Consider the following 18,873-nt stretch of genomic DNA (forward strand, 5'->3'; position numbering starts at 1 on the left):
TAATTATATCAAAATAATAAGTATAAAAAGAGTCAGGGTGTCTGTTTCCATTCACCTTTATAAATTTAACTACTAAAACATTTAAAATTGTAGTGTGGCAGGAGCAGAACATTACTCATTACAGTGTAGTATATATCAGTGGAACAGAATAGAGAGTCCAGAAGTAGACCCACCCTCACATGCCCCAGTGATTTTTGATAAGAATGCAAAAGCGATTTACTGGATGAGGGAGAGTCTTTTCAACAAACGGTGCTGGAGCAACTGGACATCCATAGGCTAAAGGTGAATCTCGAACCTGGACCTAAATAACACATCGTACTCAGAAACGAACTCAAATGGGTCACAGATTTGAATGGAGAAAATAAAACTATAAACATTTTAGGAAAAAACATAGGATAAATTCTTCAGGGTCCAGGGCAAAAAATTCTTAGATTTGATACCAAAACACAATGCATAGATGAAAAGATGAGAAATTGAACCTCACCAAACTTTTTTACATATGTTCTGCAAAGGACCCTGTTTAGAAGATTAAAAGACAAGGTGCACTCTGGGAGAAAAGATTTGCAAAACACAAATTCTACAAAGAATTAATATGAAGAGTATACAAAGAACTCTCAAGCTCAACAATAAAAAATACTGTATTAGAAAATAGAGGCATTAGCTGACATTTTCCTGAAGATACACAGATCGCAAGTAAAAGTACAAAGATGTTCAATGTCACTGGCCATTTGGGAAATTCAGATGAAAACCAAATGAAATGCCATTTACACAGGAGTCTGAGTGGATAAATATAGTGACAACACCAAACCCTGGTGAGGATGCAGGTACGGATCACAGTACATTACTGGTGGGAATATAACATGGTACAGTGACTGCAATAGTTTGGCATTTTCTTATAAAGCTAAGCATTCATACGTTTCTTATAAAACTAACCATAGGACCCAGCAAGTAAACTCTTGAGCATTTATCCCAAAGAAATGACAATTTATGCTCGCATCAACACCTGTACAGGAATGTTCATTGCACCTTTATTTGTAATAGCCAAAAAACCTGGAAACAAACCCCTATCCATCAACAGGAGGAGACGTAAGCACCAAACATGGAACACTACTCAGCCATATAAAGAACCAACTGCTAATACCCACAACAACTTGGATAGATTGCCAGAGAATTATGCTGCGTAAAAAAAGTCAATCCCTAAAGCTTATATACTGTCTGATTCCATTCATACAACACTCTTGAAATGACAAAATTATAGAAATTGGGAATACATTAGTGGTTTCCAGGAATTGGGGACAGGGGTGAGTGGGAAGCACGAGGATACTCATAGCAACAGTAATATTCACTATATTGACTGTGCTGGTGACACACAAACCTACATGTCTGATAAAATAGTAATGAAATAAACACACACACACACACACACACACACACACACACACACACCAGTTCAAAACAGCCTTCACTGTAGCCTAGGGATTTCCCTGTTTGTTTGTGTGTTGTTGTTTTCTTTCGCATTATTTCCTAGTTACATGATGGTTTTCCTGTATAGTTTCTCCAAGATTGATATTGGGGTCAGCAGCATTCCATGGTAATTCTCTATCTTGGCAAAATTGGAGGTGTGACATTGGAAAAAACTGTGAAACAGCTTGCTCCTGGGACCATAGTTGTACCAGGACAAACCAAGTTTCCAAATCTCCATTATAGTGCTTAGCTACCTGAGCCTCCCTTCCCTATCATCAGCCAAAGGCCTCTGTGCTATTCTTTGCCTTCTTGGAATTGCATTCATTGATGCTTTTCCCTATGTAAATACCTAATTAGCCCAAGCATGAAGCCTAGAGTCTCATCAGGTAACCAAAGTGCATTTTTATAGTGGATCTTGGAAGGCTGTCATGTTTCTTTATCTAATCCAAATAAATAAGGCTTTATAGAAAAGAAGTAGGAGGCTGCAGGAAGAAACATTTTAGACAGATAAAGTTCTTCAATTTTCAAATATTCACTGTGTAGAATCAAACATCCATATAATACCATAATTCCTATTAATGCTTATTGGCTAACAGCCACAGTTCTAAGTCAACTTTGCCCATTACAAGTGTAATGAGTTAAAATGCACTTCATGATTTAGTACATATGGGACCTCATGTAATACGGTCCTAGCATATAACCCCTTCAGCTCATCCTTGTACCTCCATTGTTACTGTTCAGTTGAAACATTTCCAGCCTCTTCCCACCTCGAGATATTAAAATATCTTTTTACTTTCACTGGTAAGGCTCTCCCCACATCTCATCCCCTGCCTTAATCCCACTGACTTATCAGCTCACACCTGAAATGTTACTTCCTTGGGAAAATTTCTTAGCCCCCACCCTCCAGACTGGATCAGGACCCCATGTTATACAACCTCAAAGCACACTGTACTTTTCTTTTACAACATTTGGGATTATTATGATTAACGAATGAAATATTTGGGGGAGAGGGGAATCCTATATAATAAAAGCCTAGGTGGCATCACGCCCTCGCACTATGCCTTCACATGACGCTGTAACAAGATGGCCACCATGAGATGGCCACCATGAGATGGCCACCACAAGATGGAAGCATGTACAGCGGAGGCGGCGCCTGGTGGCTGCTCCACGCAGTGAGGCCAGTGGGGTCCTGAAGCTCTACAAGGTGAGGAAGAGGTTGTCCCAGCCTAAGAGGCACGTCGCAGATGGGGAGGGTAGTTGTGGGTGATCAGGCAAGCAGGGGAGGGCAGTTGGGTGAGATCCGGCTGGGAGGGGAAGGCAGTTGGGGGCGATTGGGCCAGCAGGGGAGCAGTTAGGTATCAATCAGACTGGCAGGGAAGTGGTTAGGGGGCAATCAGGCTGGCAGGCAGAAGCAGTTAGGGGCTATCAGGCAGGTAAGCAGCTAGGAGCCAGAGGGTCCAGATTGTGAGAGGAATGTCCAACGTCCACCGAGGGGTCCCAGATTGGAGAGGGACACCCCACCCCGCCTGCACCAAGTTCGTGCACTGGGCCTCTAGTATTCAAATAACACTGTACCTTTTCCTTGGATCAGCATATGGAAGACTGGTGTGATTTGCAACCCTAACTCTAGCATTGTCTGAGTGACCTTGGCAGCTACCTTCATTCCTTGGAGCTTCATTTCTTGATCTTTTCGGGGTTACCGACACTTTTGGGAATCTGATAAAAGCTATAGTCCCAATGCCCAAGACAAACTCAAATAAGCAAAAATGTGCATACGTTTTAGGGGGAGGTTGAGGCTCAGAAGTCCAGTTGAGGTTACAGATCCCTGCATTAAGAGATCTCTAGGGTCTCTTCAAAGCTAACATTCTGTTCATCTATAAGCGACCGCGCTGCTGTCAGAGTAACTCCTCAGAGACATCAAAATGTGGACGGATTTATAACAAAATGAGAAAAGGTTACAAAACAAAACAAATAAAAACGCAAAAACAAGGAACCTGTGAGCAATGCATTGCTCAGCCACAGGTCTCTGCCCTAGCCAAATTTGGGACACAGCATAGTCACAGGTGAGAGGTGTAGCAGGGAAGGTCCGGCGTGGATGGAGAAACCCGGGAGCTGGGGTAGGAGACCACAGGCCCGGTCCAGGTCCAGGCACCCCTCCGCTCCGCCCACCAGGACTTGCTGTTGGCCTTCCTCTGGGAGGCTGAGGAACTGGGGGACCTAAGAGGCACCCCTGCCCCTGGCAGCCACAGAGCAGAGAGCACCTAGCAGGGAAGGAAAACTCCGCCCAGGCCCCGCCCATCTTCTCTCTCCCCCTCCCTTCTGGTATGCAAGTCGGCGCTGTGTGGTCGCCAGGAGGACCAATCCAGTCCAGGCCCCGCCCCCAACCCCTGACGTAAGCGTACGTCAACGGCGGCGCGCACTGGCCTGGGCCCAGGGGAGCTGGAGGGACCCAGTGGTGGAGCGAGCATGGATGCCATCGCCGGAGCTCAGCCGCGCCACCTGCGCTCCTGTCCGCCGTGTCTAGCAGCGGGGCCTAGCAGGTCATGGCGGATGGCCCGAGGCACTTGCAGCTGGTCCGGTCCGGTCCGGGCATGGAGGGCAAGCTGGGCAAGGGCAACTTCGCTGTGGTGAAGCTGGGGCGGCACCGCATCACCAAGACGCAGGTGCGTCCCGGGCTCGGCGGGGGCGTCCGAGGCAAGGGTTCGGGAGAAGAGCTGTTTAGCGAGAGGGGCGACTGCAGCGGGGCCTGGGGAGACCCCCGAGGCCGGGTCACTAGCTGAGGCGAGTGGGCCTGGGACTGAGGGCCCAGGAGGTGCAGGTGGTCGGTGAGCGCCGAGGGGGTCGGGGCCTGGACCCCCCATTGTTGTCCAATTGGAAACCCGACCAGCCAGGCCCATGCCTTCCCTGTGCCCTCCCTGGTGGCCTCGCGGAACTTCGTCCCGAGGAGAGGGACGCTGCCAGCCCCGAAGAGGGGACGCCTGCATTTGGACTCTGGAGGTGGGGCATCGGGCGTCCCCACGGCCCCGCAAGGAAGGGACCCCTGTGGTCCAGATGGCCCAGGATGCCCGGATGGCCAATGTCGTCTCTCCCTCCTTTTGCCAGATAGTGTCTCTGATTTGGTGGCAGGCTAGCTTTGATCTAGCACTCCAGACAGTGGAACTGGTTATGGTGGTCATCTCTGCGTTTGCACGGTTGGCGGGTTTGTCTTTCTTGTCCTGGGCTGTCGCTTTGCCAGGTGTGCTTCCTGGCTGTGCACACGCGTGCCCTGAGCCACAGCAGACTCTGCTCTGCACTCCCAGCGGGGGATTCAGCACCGCCACCCCCCCCCCCCCCGCCCCAAATTGCACATTGTAATGCACAGCACATATTTCCTCACAAGTCTCTGTTCTTATCTAACCGCCCCCCTTCCTTCCAGGCCCTCAGGGTCTCTATTTTAAGGCATGCAAATTAAATACTCTAGAACAACAACAACAAAAAAAACGGTGGAAACAACTATTCTTAAAAACCTGGTGTTTTTGTGCATTGTATTATTCTGGAGTCGTATCCTTTATCAGTTTAGTTTTTTTCCAGTTACTATCCTTTTAAGTTTTTCACCATATTAGGGTGGATGTACTAGAGTTTGAATATGGAATAACATAGGACCTTTTTGTTTTTCAGAATGGCAGTATAAGGTAAAGGGCATTTGTAAACCTGAGTGATTTTTCTTAGCAGTTTGCTTAACTTTGCTTTTTGCTTTTTTTTTTTTTTTTTCTTGTATGGAGTCCATTTCCAAAAAGAAGGGGTATATGTCATTGCATCATCGTCACTTTTTGTCCTCCCTTTCGGATCCTGAAGTAACCCAAATATGACAATTTTTAGCATCAGGACCAAGGTCACAGATTTCCCTCTTAAAATTTCTGTTCCGCCTTAGCTGGTTTGGCTCAGTGGATAGAGCCTCGGCCTGTGGACTGAGGTGTTCCAGGGTTTATTCTGGTCAGGGGCACATGCCCAGGTTGCGGGCTAGTTCCCCAGTAGGGCGCGTGCAGAAGGCGGCCAATCAATGATTCTTGTCGTTGATGTTTACCTCTTTTTCTCTCTCCCTTCCTCTCTAAAATCAATAAAAATCAATAAAAAGAAAAGATTCTAACTGGAAAATGTTAACCATTCTATACTAATTGTATTTATTTTTAGATGGGATGCAGGTGGCAATAAAAATTACAGATAAATCTCAGCTGGATGCAGTGAACCTTGAGAAAACCTACGGAGAAGCACAAATAATGAAAATGTTAGACCATCCTCACATGATCAGACTTTATCAGGTATGACTTAGCCTTACAACGCTCCATGCTTCTCACATTCAGTTCTCTATTTTGCATCATCATTTTTCTCTTTTATGTTAGTTTTTCAATGTAAATAAAAAAGATAATGTTATGCTTTTATTAAGCTGAGTACATGCATCTTTCTATATTCAAATAAAAAATTAAGAAAGTCAAAACTAGTAGCTTAATTGTCTGAGTTGTCTCTCAGACTCTAAGTTATTTATTTAAAAAGCTTATAGTTGTGCATTTGTGATGGTGTGCTTAAAACTGCTGGGTTTTGATGGTGGTACCATTAATGAAGACATTGGAGTTTTGTTTATTTAAAAAAATACACTGTGATTGTTTTATGAAATACAAAGGCTGAAAATCGTATCTTAGTTAGTGGCATACTTGGTGATACCTAGAGCCACATCTTATTTTGTTTAGGTTTTTTTTATCAGATAAGTCAATGAAACATTTTTTAAAAAACACCTTAGGATATAATTCTTCATAAAATGAAACTGCACCCATTTTAAGTATAAGCTATGTTTTTTAAAAGGAAAATTTTTCTGATTTTTAAACAGTAATTCACATTTAAGAATAGTAATGTAATACCAAATGCTTGTAATATTTTTATTTATTCATTTGTAGGATGTTTTTATACTGGAAAAGTAGTTTCAAACTAAAATGTTACAGTATGCTGGACTATGACTTTGATCTCTCAAGTATGATGTGTGTACTTAGTATGCTAGGCTCAGCTGTACTGGCTGGTGAGAGCTGATTGTTAAATTTTCGGAAATTTTGCCAATTTATATCATGTTAGTAGCTCAAAATCAGCAATGGTAGGAGTATATACACCACAGAAATAGTCAGGGCTTTTATTCCCCCCTCAGAGACCTCGTCTTAACACACTACTGTATGCAGTGAAATGGGTTAGCATAAGTATCCACGGGGGTTTAAGAAAATATCAGAACTTCTAAATATGTTTATTTTGTAGATTTATCTTGTTCTGTGCATTTTTTAATGTACCTAATGTATTTAGACAGTGGCATTAGTATGTAATTTGTGTCTCTTTATGTATCTATAATAATAAAAGCATAGTATGCCAATTAGATCAGACGACCTTCCGGACTAAGCTGCAGGGGCCGAGGCAGAGGCAGCCATGGTGGCGGTGGCAGTGGCAGTGGCAGTGGATTCGAGCCCCTTGCATGAATTTTGTGCATCGGGCCTCTAGTATATTCCTAAATGCACATACAAATTTTATGTACATAAACATGTACAGGCATATGTACATAAATATCTGTATTTGGCAAAACAACTTTTTATTGGTAGAAATTTGCAGTTAAAGAGGTGTGGGAACCATTAGCATTATCATTAGCTAAAAATGAGTGACTGTGGTGTGCCACTCAAAACAATTCCTGAAGTTCTAAAACTTCAGAGGAACTTTTAGGTCAAATGTATACCAGGATATTTCTCCCTTTGCTTTCAAAACAAAAATTCCTAAAGAGGATACTTGTAAGAAAATAATCACATTCTTAGAAGTCTCTTATGAACCATAAGCCAAACAGGTTAAAACAAGAGGCAATTCACATGGTAATTCTATGCTTATTTGAACTAAATGATTGGCTGTTTGATTTGTTTAGACCCAAATTGTAGGTGGCTTTTAGTCTTCTGGCCCATGAAGTCCTATTCCTACATGTTAGAACAAATTTGCTTTAGCCTTTTAGGAAATAGCAATTCAATTTTATGCTATTAGCATGTGCCAGTCTATAAAACAATAGATAGTTATGGAGGTTCTCCAGCTGTGACCAGCATGGCTAGAGAGCGAACAAGTCTTCAGTAGGCGCGACTGGGCATTGAGTAAAAGAAAGAGACAGACACAGAGACAGTAAGTAAAGCTGGCACCAGGTGGGACACTGTTCTTGGATGGAGAGACAGTGACCCAGAGCTAGTTTATAATATACAGCATGATACCAGGAAGTTTTACTAGAGTTGAAGACAAAGGAAATTATGTGAAATCATGCTTAAAGATCAAGCTGCAGTTCTTCATTCTTGTGGCATCTTGTAATTGTCAGGCCTGACTGAGCTATAGGTCAGGAGAACATTCTTGTCTTTGGCAAGGTATGTTTCCAGGACCTGGCTTTGCTGACGCCACTGGACTCAGCTGACGACCTTTGCTCAGGTGCTCTCCCAGGCACTCTGTACAGATAGTTACAGAGAAGCAATCTAAAACTCACTCCTTTTGAATCTATAAATTCATCTTTTTTTTGGTTCTGTATAGTTTGTAAAATCAAGTTTATGACAATGACAGGCTTTTCTGAACCTAGAAAAACTGATTTAAATAAAAATGTATATAGCAGTGGAGTTATGAAGAGCTTTTGAGCAATGTTTTAAAATAATAATATTATGTTACAGTATTAAAGTATTGTAGGAGGAATATCACATTGTGCCAGGTTTGCTAGGCTACAGGTATAACTGAGCTGTATTTTATTGTCTTTCCCTTGATCAGAGTATACCATAGAACACAGGGCTAGAGAAGTCAATGAAGAGGTGGTAAACACTTGATCTTCAAAACTCCTGTTACCTGCATTAGCATTTTTCAAACTTGAATGTGCATAATAATTACCTGGGGAGCTTATTAAAAAATAGATCTGGCCGAAACCAGTTTGGCTGAGTGGATAGAGCGTCGGTCTGCGGACTGGAAGGTCCCAGGTTCGATTCCGGTCAAGGGCATGTACATTGGTTGCGGGCACATCCCCCAGTGGGGGGTGTGCAGGAGGCAGCTGGTCGATGTCTCTCTCCATTGATGTTTCTAGCTCTCTATCCCTCTCCCTTCCGCTCTGTGAAAAATCAATAAAATATATTTTAAAAAAAATAGATCTGTGTCAGTAGGTCTGGGTGGAGCCTGAGATCCTACATTTCTAACAGACACCTGGGCAGTGCTGCTGATGCTGGTCCGTGGACCACACTTGAAAGAGCAAGGGATCTAGATTTTTCACCAAAGTGTTAGCATAAAGATATTGTCTTTAGTAAACTTTGCCAGCTTCTGAATTGTTCATAACTTTGACATTTTTATTAGTAATTTTTACTCTAGAATGTTGTGGCAAATTGCAATTCTTTCCTGTCAGACTAATATGGAATTATTTTTCAGTAGGTAATGGGGACCAAAAACATGTACCTTGTGACAGAATATGCCAAAACTTGAGAAATGTTTTGGTAAGTACTTTTCCTTAATTTTCTTAAATTTGAAATATCACTAATCTTCAGAATGGAGTATTTTCTATTATTCTGCCTGTTTAAAAGTTGGTGACATGAATTTGAAGTTTTTAAGCATTAGAATGTAATAAAATATCCAGTAAGCTAAAAATATGGAATATAATTTATTCTCTTATATTGATGATATTAAAGGCACTGCTTAATTTTCTCATCTGTGTTAGAAATTGGAGAATTGAAGTTAGGGAGAAATGTTCAGTCATATTGCAAGGGAGATTTTCTTTTCTTTTATCTTCCTTTTTACTCTCCTTTTTAAGAAATATTTATTGAGCTTTTACTATGTCCCAGGGATTGTGCTAGGTAGGTATGAAGGGATACGGTGGTGACCTAAGTAACATAACCCCTACCATTATGGATCTTAAAACAGTTTAGTAAGTCCTTAACTCTAGCTGTTACACCTTGGGCAAGTCACTATACTTTTCTGGGACTTCTTTTATTTCTAATAAGAAAGTATTTGAGTAGTTAGTTTCTCTTTTCTAACCCTTAAAAACTATAGATATTTTATTCTAGCTTTCATCTTTTTTATTTTTACTCTTTGGAGCCAGAGCATTATAGGTAGTCTAAATATTTTTGGTTTTTAATCTAATTTAAGTACAGAATTGTTTTTTAAGCAGATTTATTGAGGAACAGTTTATATACAATAAATTGCACATATTATAATGTGTACAGTTTTTAAAATTTTACATATGTAAAAACAGTCACTGCAATCTATCACTCAAAAGTTTCTTAGTGCCCTTTGTAATCTGTCTTTTTCCACATCACCACCAGGTATCGATCTGTTTTTTGACTCTATAGATTGATTTGTGTCTTACAGAGTTTTATATAAATGTAATACCATATGTGCTGTTTGTCTGGTTTCTTTCTCTCAGTATGACTTTTTTAAGATTGTTTATATACTTTTTTATTGATTTCAGAGAGGGAGACAGAGATAGAAACATCAATAATGAGAGAGAATCATCAATCCCTGCCTCCTGCACACCCCACATTGAGGATTGAGCCCTCAAGCTAGGCATGTGTGCAGACCGGTAATCGAACCGTGACCTCCTGATTCATAGTTCGATGCTCAACCACTGAGCCACAATGGCCGGGCTTAAGATTTTTCTTTTTGTTGTATGTATGAACATATCATTTCTTTCTCTTATTAGTAGATCTTATTGTATAAATTTATACCAATTTGCTTATCCATTTATGTGTTGATAGACTGTGAGTTTGCTTCAGTATTTGGCTATTTCACATGAATTGCAATGAATACCCATATGCAAGTCTTTAACTTATAATCTACCTTCAAGTAATATTTAGCACTTCACACATAACATAAGAACCTCTGTTAGTCTTGTTCTTTCTAGACTCTCAGCTCTGTCTCTTTTTTTGTTGTTGTTATCCTCACCTGAGGATATTTTTTCCATTGATATTTTCTTTAGGGAGAGTGGAAGGAAGAGAGAGAAAGAAGGAGTGAGGAAGGGAGGGGGAAAGAGAGAGAGATATCGATGTGAGAGAGACACATCCATCTATTGGTGACCTCTCGCACGCTAGTGCCCGGGGATCAAACCTGCAACCTTTAGGTGTGCAGGCCGGTGTTCTAACCACTTAGGCACAGCAGCCAGGGCTCAGCTCTATTTCTTCAACTCAAGGTCTTTGCTGGGCTCACCCTGGATTTCCCTTCATTATGTTGTGGCCTACTCACTTTTTCTAACAATCACTCTCCTGGTTTGATTGAGGTACAGTTTCATAAAGCAGTGTCTTGCATATTTTTCTCTTTTTTGTTTGTTGGAAGGAGAGGGTGGCTTTAGGCAGGAGGGTAAGTTCAGTTCCTGTTACTTCATCTTGATTGAAAGCAGAAGTCTCCAGTCCTTTCAAAATTGTCTATAATTTTAGTTATTTTTTAAAAGGGGGAATTCTAAATACACTTCTGTAGTTTTGAAAAAACAAATGTAGTAAATTCAATTATTTTCTAATAGTATTTCAGAGACTATAGTTGGCTTCCCTCTAGCCTCGATCCAGTACACAACTTCCCAGCAGCTTGACACTTTCCAGTTCTCTGCTGCTGCTGGCACTGGCTGCCCTAACTGCCCCGCTCATTCAGGAAGGGCCTTCCATTCTCTTCAGCTGCTCTTTCTTTGCATAGAGAGGTTTCCTGTGCCATCTGGTTTTCTTGCTGGATCTGACTAGGTTTACAGCAAAAGAGTGATTTGGGTGGCATGCTGGGACTGCATCTGCATGATTCATTCATTATGAGGCTGTGGTGTTTATGCTGTTTAGTTTTGTTTGGTTAATTAGATTGTATCTTATTCCATAAATGGCTAAAGTAGATTTAAAGGACAATACTACAAAAACAATAATTCTAAAATATAAATAAGAATAAAGAAGTGATTCAGAAAATACATAGACCAGTAGAACACAATCAAGAGAGGTAGAGAAGGGAACACAAATGTGCAGGCAGTAAGGGCTCAAGAACTTCAGATACGGCTCTAAGCTTTCTGGCTGTCACAGTGAAAAGAGTATGTAGTCATTTACATAATATTATCTAAAAGAAAGACAGGTGAGTATCTCTCAAAGAAAGCAAAACTTTCCTTGGTAGTAAATTTTTCCTTTGGGGTTTCTTATAAGAAGTACTAAGCAATATTTTAAAAACAAAATCTGATTAAAACCATTTCAAGGGCATCCATTGTTTTGTTTTTTTAATTTTTTTTAAGTTAATTCGTTTTTTAGCTTTATTGTTGACAACACTATTAACACATGTCCCCATTTTCCCCTCCTTTGCCCACCTCCACCCAACCCCTGTGTCTGCTTCCCCTCTGGCTATCACCACACTGTTGTCTGTATCTGTGGGTTATGCATATATGTTCTCTGGCTAATGTCTTCAACTTCTTTCATCTAGTCCCCTCAACCTCTTCCTGTCTGACAGGTGCACAGTACAGTCTGTTCCATGTATCCATGCCTCTGTTTCTATTTTGTTCATCAGTTTATTTTGTTCATTATATTCTACATATAAGTGAGATCTTACGGTATTTTGTCTTTCTCTGACTGACTTATTTCACTTAGCACAATAATCTCCAGGTCCATCCATACTGTCACAAAAGGTAAGAGTTCCTTCTTTTTTTTTTTTTTTTTTGAGTTCCTTCTTTTTTATGGCTGCACTAGTGGCCTGGTGCACGAATCCGTGCACATTGAAAGGAAATTAATTAGAAGAAATATTTTAATATCGCTATTCTCCCTTTCTCTATAATAGAAGTGTCAACCAAATTCACGATCGACAATGACAGATGAAAATACACACATGCAATTGGCGCCAGCGTGAGCTTTACATGTAATTAGAGGCCCGGTGCACGGCTTTGTGCACAGTGGAGCGCAGCTCATTTCAGTCAGCCGAGCAGCTGTGGATCCGCCCTTGGAGCGGCTGCTCCTAATTTGGGGACGCTGCTCATCCCAGTCAGCCGAGCGGCACTCCAACTGTGGGAGCACATTGACCACCAGGGGGCAGCTCCTGCATTGATCATATGCCCCCTGGTGATCAGTGCACATCATAGCAACGGTTGACCGGTTGTTCTGGTCATTCCGCTGTTCAGTCGCTGGGCTTTTATATATATATATAAATGTGCAGGCATGAGTCAACTTAGCCTTTTTTATACATATATATAAAATAAACTTGCTTAATTAGACCTGCTTTCTGATTTAGCTAAGTTTTTTCCAGCCCAGTGAAGCACCCCAACTTCTCTTTCAGGTAATTGTCAGCAACACAGCAGTAAATATCAACACGAAGGAGATTATTATTATAGATCACACAGGGAAAATATTTAACTGCAGCAGTGTTTGACTATATTCTGCACAGTGAGAAAATCTGAAGTCATTTTCAAGGTCCACCATTTCTTACTTCTTTTCAGTGGGGTCAAGTTTCTAAACTTTCTAAATCTCTGTTTTACTGCTAATGAAAAGAAAATAGGATTCCACCGAGACTCCTATCTACCTACACCAGGACTTCTGTGAGCATCAGATGAGATGAGGCATGGGAAAACGCTTCACAGACCTTTGGTTAAAGTGCAAAGTGTTTCTACCTGGCTATGAAGCAAGTCATGTTCCTGGGCTGAAGAAACTCTCAGGAGGCTAGTCGCTAGGGAGAGGAAGCTGGGCGCTGCTACGTGACATCATTACCCGGCATCCACAGCGACTGTTTCCAGGCTGGGCTGTGGGCTGCATTTTGCACATGGGGTCTTGGGAGCGTTGGCTGCGATTTGGTGGGGTGTTGCTCTGGGGTGATTGCAGGGCCTGTGTCCCACTTGTGGGAAGCCGAGTGTTGCTTTGTGGGTGCCAGATCTGCAGTGCCGTTTCTCTGTAAATGGCCAGTATGCGTCACAGCAGCTCCTGCGTTGAGCATCACCCCTGGTGGTCAGTGCATGTCATGGTGACCGGTTGGACACTTAGCATATTAGCCTTTTATATATACTAGTATAGACTAGTGGCCTGGTATATCATATTTAGAGTAAAAACACTTTCAGAGTGCTTGACTAATTTCCCTTGTGATGAAGTATTTACAACTTTAACGTCACATGCTCTTCAAACTCAAGAGAAAGCACATTGAAAGGGAATTAGTTAGAAGAAATATTTTAATATCGCTATTTGCCCTTTATAATAGAAGTGTCAGAGATTAAAGAAAATTGGTAAAAATGTATATGAAAATAATATATAAATTTATTAATAAACTAGTGGCCTGTGCACAAAATTCATGCACATTAAAAGGGAATTCCATGAGGAATAGGGCTCCTGCCACCCTGCTGTGTGGGTCCTGGGTGCGGGTGAATGGGATTCCTGGCTGTCAGGCTGCTGATAGCAGCTGACCAATGGCAGATTCTGTGAAGGATGGGGCTCCTGCCGCCCTGCTGTGTGGGTCCTGGGTGCGGGTATCAGGCTCTCTCCTCGCTCCTGTTAGACTGTGGGGCGTGCCGTGGGACCCAGAGTCAAGTCCCCGCACACCTGTGCATGCCTCAAAATCACTTGAGACCCAGACTTGGCTGGCCCCACCCCCACTGGGCAAGACCCAGACCCGGCTGGCTGCACACCCGTCATGCCTGGCCCCCCCGCAGTGTCACGTCAGTGCTGAATGGGGATGCACGCAGGTAACGTCACATCCCAAGCCGGGGACACATGCAGGCAGTGTCATGTCCCCAGCTGGGGACACAGACAGGCAACTTCACGTCAGTGCTGGGCAGGGACGCACACAGGCAGTGTCACATCCCAGGTCAGGAACACAGGCAGGCAGCGTCACGTCCCTGACCAGGGAAGCAGGCCAGCAGCTTCACCTCAGCCAGCAGTTTCACCTCAGCAGAAGCCCCCATCCTTGCCCTGCCTGCACGTGCCTGCACCAGCTCCTGCCTGCACCAGCTCCTGCCTGCACGTGCCTCCATCAGGAGTGGCTTCCGCCTCCGAGGCAGCGTGACGTTAGCGTTGGGCAGGCCTGCACATGCCTCCACTGGGGGCGGAAGTCCCCACCCCCATCCCTGCCCACCAGCTCCTGTGCATGTGCAGCCTGTTGACTGGTCATGACTGGGACATCATTAGGACCAATTAGCATATTACCTCTTTATTATATAAACAATAACAACATGATATAACAACAAAAACATGATATATAAAAACAACATTGATGCAAACAATGACTGATAAATTGATTAAACTTATTCTAATATCTCCCTGTATATCATATTTAGAGTAAAAACACTTTCAGAGTGCTTGACTAATTTCCCTTGTGATGAAGTATTTACAACTTTAACGTCACATGCTCTTCAAACTCAAGAGAAAGAAACATACAACTGACCATATCTGGAAATGGATTCAGTTAGGAATATTCCTACTCTGTCTAGAGTTTGGCCCTGTGATTTATTAATTGTCATCGCAAATGTTGGCATCACGGGAAACTAATTTAAATGGGAGGCTAGTGTCAGACAGGGACAAATAACTTCTTGGAATCAGAACAACCTCTCCTTCTGCAGATTCTATTAATACCTGCTGTTAGGGTCTGGGGAGCGGTTGAATGGGATTCGGGGCTGTCAGGGCACGGACAGCAAGCTGATTAATGGCCAATTCTGCGAGGAATGGGGTTCCCGCCTCCCTGCTGTCAGGGTCTGGGGTGCAGGTATCCGGCTCCCTCCTCCCTCCTATCAGAGTCCGGGGTGCGGGTGAATGAGATTCGGGGCTGTCAGAGTGCTGACAGCAAAGTCTGGGTCAGTGCTCATCATAGCTACCAGCTGGTTGGTTGGTCCTTGCTTGTTCTGGTCATTATACGGTAACAGTCGCTGGGCTTTTATTATATACTAATGACCCGGCGAGCGAAATCACGTGAGACCCGGGACACCGGTGCTCCTCGATGGATTGCCCCAAAGAGGTAGTCCAGAGCCGTGGGCCCCCCATGCCTCTTCCTCTGTTTCCTCCTCTTCTTGCTCACATTCTCTTTCACCTCCTCCTTGTCATCTTCCACTATGATAATGGCCTCTTCGCTCTCCTGTAGACCAGCTAATACCTGGTACTCCCGTCCCCCTATGTTACAGGTATCTAGAGCCTCTCCACCAAAGCCGCTCGGCTCTGGCTCCAGCTCAGGCTCTGGCTCGGTAACCTGAATGTCGATCTCCAGGCTTCCCCCAGCCACCTTCTCAGGGGAGAATGTTTCTAGGTTCTCTGTGGAAGGGGGCCCCTTCCATACCCAGACTTGAAATCAGGTTCCCAGTAGGAACACCCGGCACCCAGGTGTTCCTATTAGGTACACTCCTCCCTCCTCGAGAATGACAGGGGGATGGCGTGGGCAGAGTGGGGCCCAATCCCACCCCGCTCATGTCAGCCAGGACCTGTGCTGCCTCCTTTTCCTCCCGGAGCCTTGGGCACTGCTCTGGTGGAGGCAGGGCAGTTACATGAGCGGTAGTGGTGAGGTGGCAGTGGCACTTCATTTTGAGAGGGCTCCAAGCTGCTCAGGCAGTGGGCCTTGGCAGGAGGCCTCTCATCCGGGCAGTCCATGGTGACTGTGCTCAGAGCACCGCACTCTTCCCTTCCCTCTCAGCCAGGCTGCTGCAGCCTGTCACACCTGAAAGGGGAGCTGCCACGCCAGAATATGACCAGCTCCACTCGCAGCTCCGCTCTGCATTCCCTCCCATAGAGCCTGTCCTATTCCCTCCATGCCAAGTGCTCAGGTCCCATCCCTCCCCCATGTAAAGGGCCTATTCTGCCTTGTCACGCACACAGCCTCCTGCTGATGGGATTGTGACAGCATGAGGGCATCATGGTGTGATGACCACCTAGGCTATTATTAGTATAGACTAGGGGCCCAGTGCATGAATTAGTGCACTTTGAAAGGAACTGTGGGCCACGAGGCTGCGGTGGGCACAGGGGCGGGTCTCTGCTCATCCTCCACACCCTTCCTGACCTTGCCTGGCAGCCCTGCTCCCTTCACCGCCGCTCCCATATGCTGATGGTGTGGAGCGATTGGGGCCAGCACCAGCAGCGGGTACAAGCAGCGGCTGGTGCCCAGATTGCCTCTCAGGAGCAGGGGGAGGTGGAGAAGCCCTGAGGGGCGATCTGGGCCGGCAGCCGCTGCTCTTGCACCCACTGACCGCACTGAGGGATCAGGACCGGTGCCAGGCACCAGCAGTGGGTGCAAGCAGCGGCTCCAGCACCATCAGTGGGTGTGAGAGGTGGCTGCTGGCCACAATTGCCCCTCAGGAGCAGAGGGAGATGGAGAAGCCCTAAGCGGTGATCGAGGCCGGCAGCCACCACTCGCAACCACTAATGGCGCCGAGCAATCGGGGCTGGTGCCGGGCACCTGCAGCAGATATGAATGGCAGTTCTGGTGCCGGCAGCGGGTGTGAGCTGGGGCGGGGCTGGCAACAGGTGCGAGCGCCCCGTGGGACCACAGCACACAGGAGCAAAGAATTCTTATTAACCCCAATGATAGCAACCGATACCCCACCTTGGTCTGGTGCCCCCGCTCACCTGTTCCACCATCCCGCTGTGGCTGATGCCCACTATGTTCCGTTGTCTGCCTCCTGCTGCTGCCACCTGCCATGTTCTGCACATGCCCCCTGGTGGTCAGTGCACGTCATAGTGACCAGTTCCGCTGTTCAGTCTATTTGCATATTAGGATTTTATATATATACTAGAGGCCCAATGCACGAAGATTCATGCAAGAACAGGCCTTCCTTCCCCTGTCTGTCGGCACCGCTTTCACTCCGGCCAGAGCCGCCTTCTGCCTCTCACCTTGTTGTGTCAATTTGCATATTCTCCTTATTGGCTGTGGGAGCCGCCATCTTTGTCACAGTTACGGTCAATTTGCATATTCTGTCTTTATTAGATAGGATAGACTAGAGGCCCAGTGCATGAATTTGTGCACCTTGAAAAGAACTGTAGGTTATGAGGCTGCAGTGGGCACAGGGGCAGGATCCCAGCAGCAAGCTAACCTATCGGTTGGCACATCTGCCCACTGGTGGTCAGTGCACATCATAGCGACTGGTTGAACGGTCAGACACTTAGAATATTAGACTTTTATATATATAGATATATTAAGATGCACCTACAAGAATGCTCATAATAGTATTGTTTTTAGTTGTCCAAAACCAGAAACACCTAAATGTCCACCAACAGAATAGAAAAATACACTTATGTTTTTGAAGAATGGTGCTATATGAATCCCCTTTTATTTCAGATGAGTGAAAGGAATGTATTCCCCAGGAGAGTGCACTAGTTTATATTAACTCTTCATTTACACCCTGACAAGTTGGTTGAGTTATTTAAACTCTCCAAGTCTCAGTTTACCTTTCTGTATAATGAAGGTGAAGATAAGCATTTATTTCATAGCCTGTTTACAAAGATTAAATTTTACATTTTATGGATAACTAGTGGCCCAGTGCATGAAATTCGTGCACATTGAAAGGGAATTAAAGGAAATATTTTAATATTGCTATTTACCCTTTCTCTATAATGAAAGTGTGAAAGATAAAAGGAAATGAGTACAATGTATATGAAAATAATACATAATTTTATTAATAAACAATAACAGTGATATAACAGTAACAAACTCATGATATAAAAACAACATTGATGCAAATAATGACTGATAAAGTGATTAAACTTATTTTCTGCATTTAGAATAGGATTGAAAGTGTCCCCAGGCGGAACAATGAAATCCATAATACCGCATTTGTGTGACTTGTGCTTTTGCATTTTGTCTTATTGTCAATTACACTGTCGTCTCTGAGTCTTAATGCAATATCCATTCCCCAGCCTTTTTCACCATGTGGAAAAAGATTAGGATATGTCATTGCATCTAATGTAGGAAACAAGATACTGTTTTGTTTCATTTTAGTGGCATTCAGATTATTGGGATCTGACTTACAATGAATGAGCAAGTCCCTTTCAAAAGGAGGTTCTCCATCTTCGTTTCTGAATATGACAGCAACCTCGGTTACACAGGGAGAATTATATCTACCCGGATCACTGTTACAATTGTATTTAATCGCCATTGTTACTTCTGTGGGAGTTATACCTTTTGCTGCTGCTTCAGATTGGGCTTCCTTTTCTACCTCATGTAACATCTTGTACGATTTTGTTAATTCGTTTATTTCATGCATGAGGTTGTTGATGTTGATCATGAGTCTTTCTGAGCAGCCCTGGTTTTCTGGCATTGCTAATATTTTACTTGTAGCTTCAGCTGTATCCAAAATATAGGGTTGAGCAAACTTCCGAGAAACACCATCCAAAGGATGTAAAGTTCCAGTACGGTGATAAACTTGTCCGTGTATTCTAAAACAGTATGGCCCATACCCTGATGGCAATGCAATATTTGCACCCATGGAAGGAAAAGCAAAAGAACTATTTATGGATC

General features: G+C 43.9%; 1 protein-coding gene across 3 annotated transcripts in view; it reads left to right on the forward strand.

The window, feature by feature from the left end:
* The first annotated feature begins 3,894 nt into the window (after window positions 1-3,894).
* DCUN1D5 (defective in cullin neddylation 1 domain containing 5) overlaps window positions 3,895-18,873 on the forward strand; it is a 66,032-nt gene continuing 51,053 nt past the window's right edge. The window contains exons 1-3 of one of the 3 annotated variants that reach the window (XM_054724751.1): window positions 3,895-4,127; window positions 5,635-5,762; window positions 8,893-8,957. In XM_054724751.1, coding sequence (XP_054580726.1) covers window positions 8,933-8,957 — 25 coding nt within the window. In that variant the 5' untranslated portion in view covers window positions 3,895-4,127; window positions 5,635-5,762; window positions 8,893-8,932. The remainder of the gene's footprint in view (window positions 4,128-5,634; window positions 5,763-8,892; window positions 8,958-18,873) is intronic. The other 2 variants (XM_054724752.1, XM_054724753.1) reach the window with 2 other exon arrangements.

This window comes from Eptesicus fuscus, chromosome 13, assembly GCF_027574615.1.
Source record: "Eptesicus fuscus isolate TK198812 chromosome 13, DD_ASM_mEF_20220401, whole genome shotgun sequence".
Classification (NCBI taxonomy): domain Eukaryota; kingdom Metazoa; phylum Chordata; class Mammalia; order Chiroptera; family Vespertilionidae; genus Eptesicus; species Eptesicus fuscus.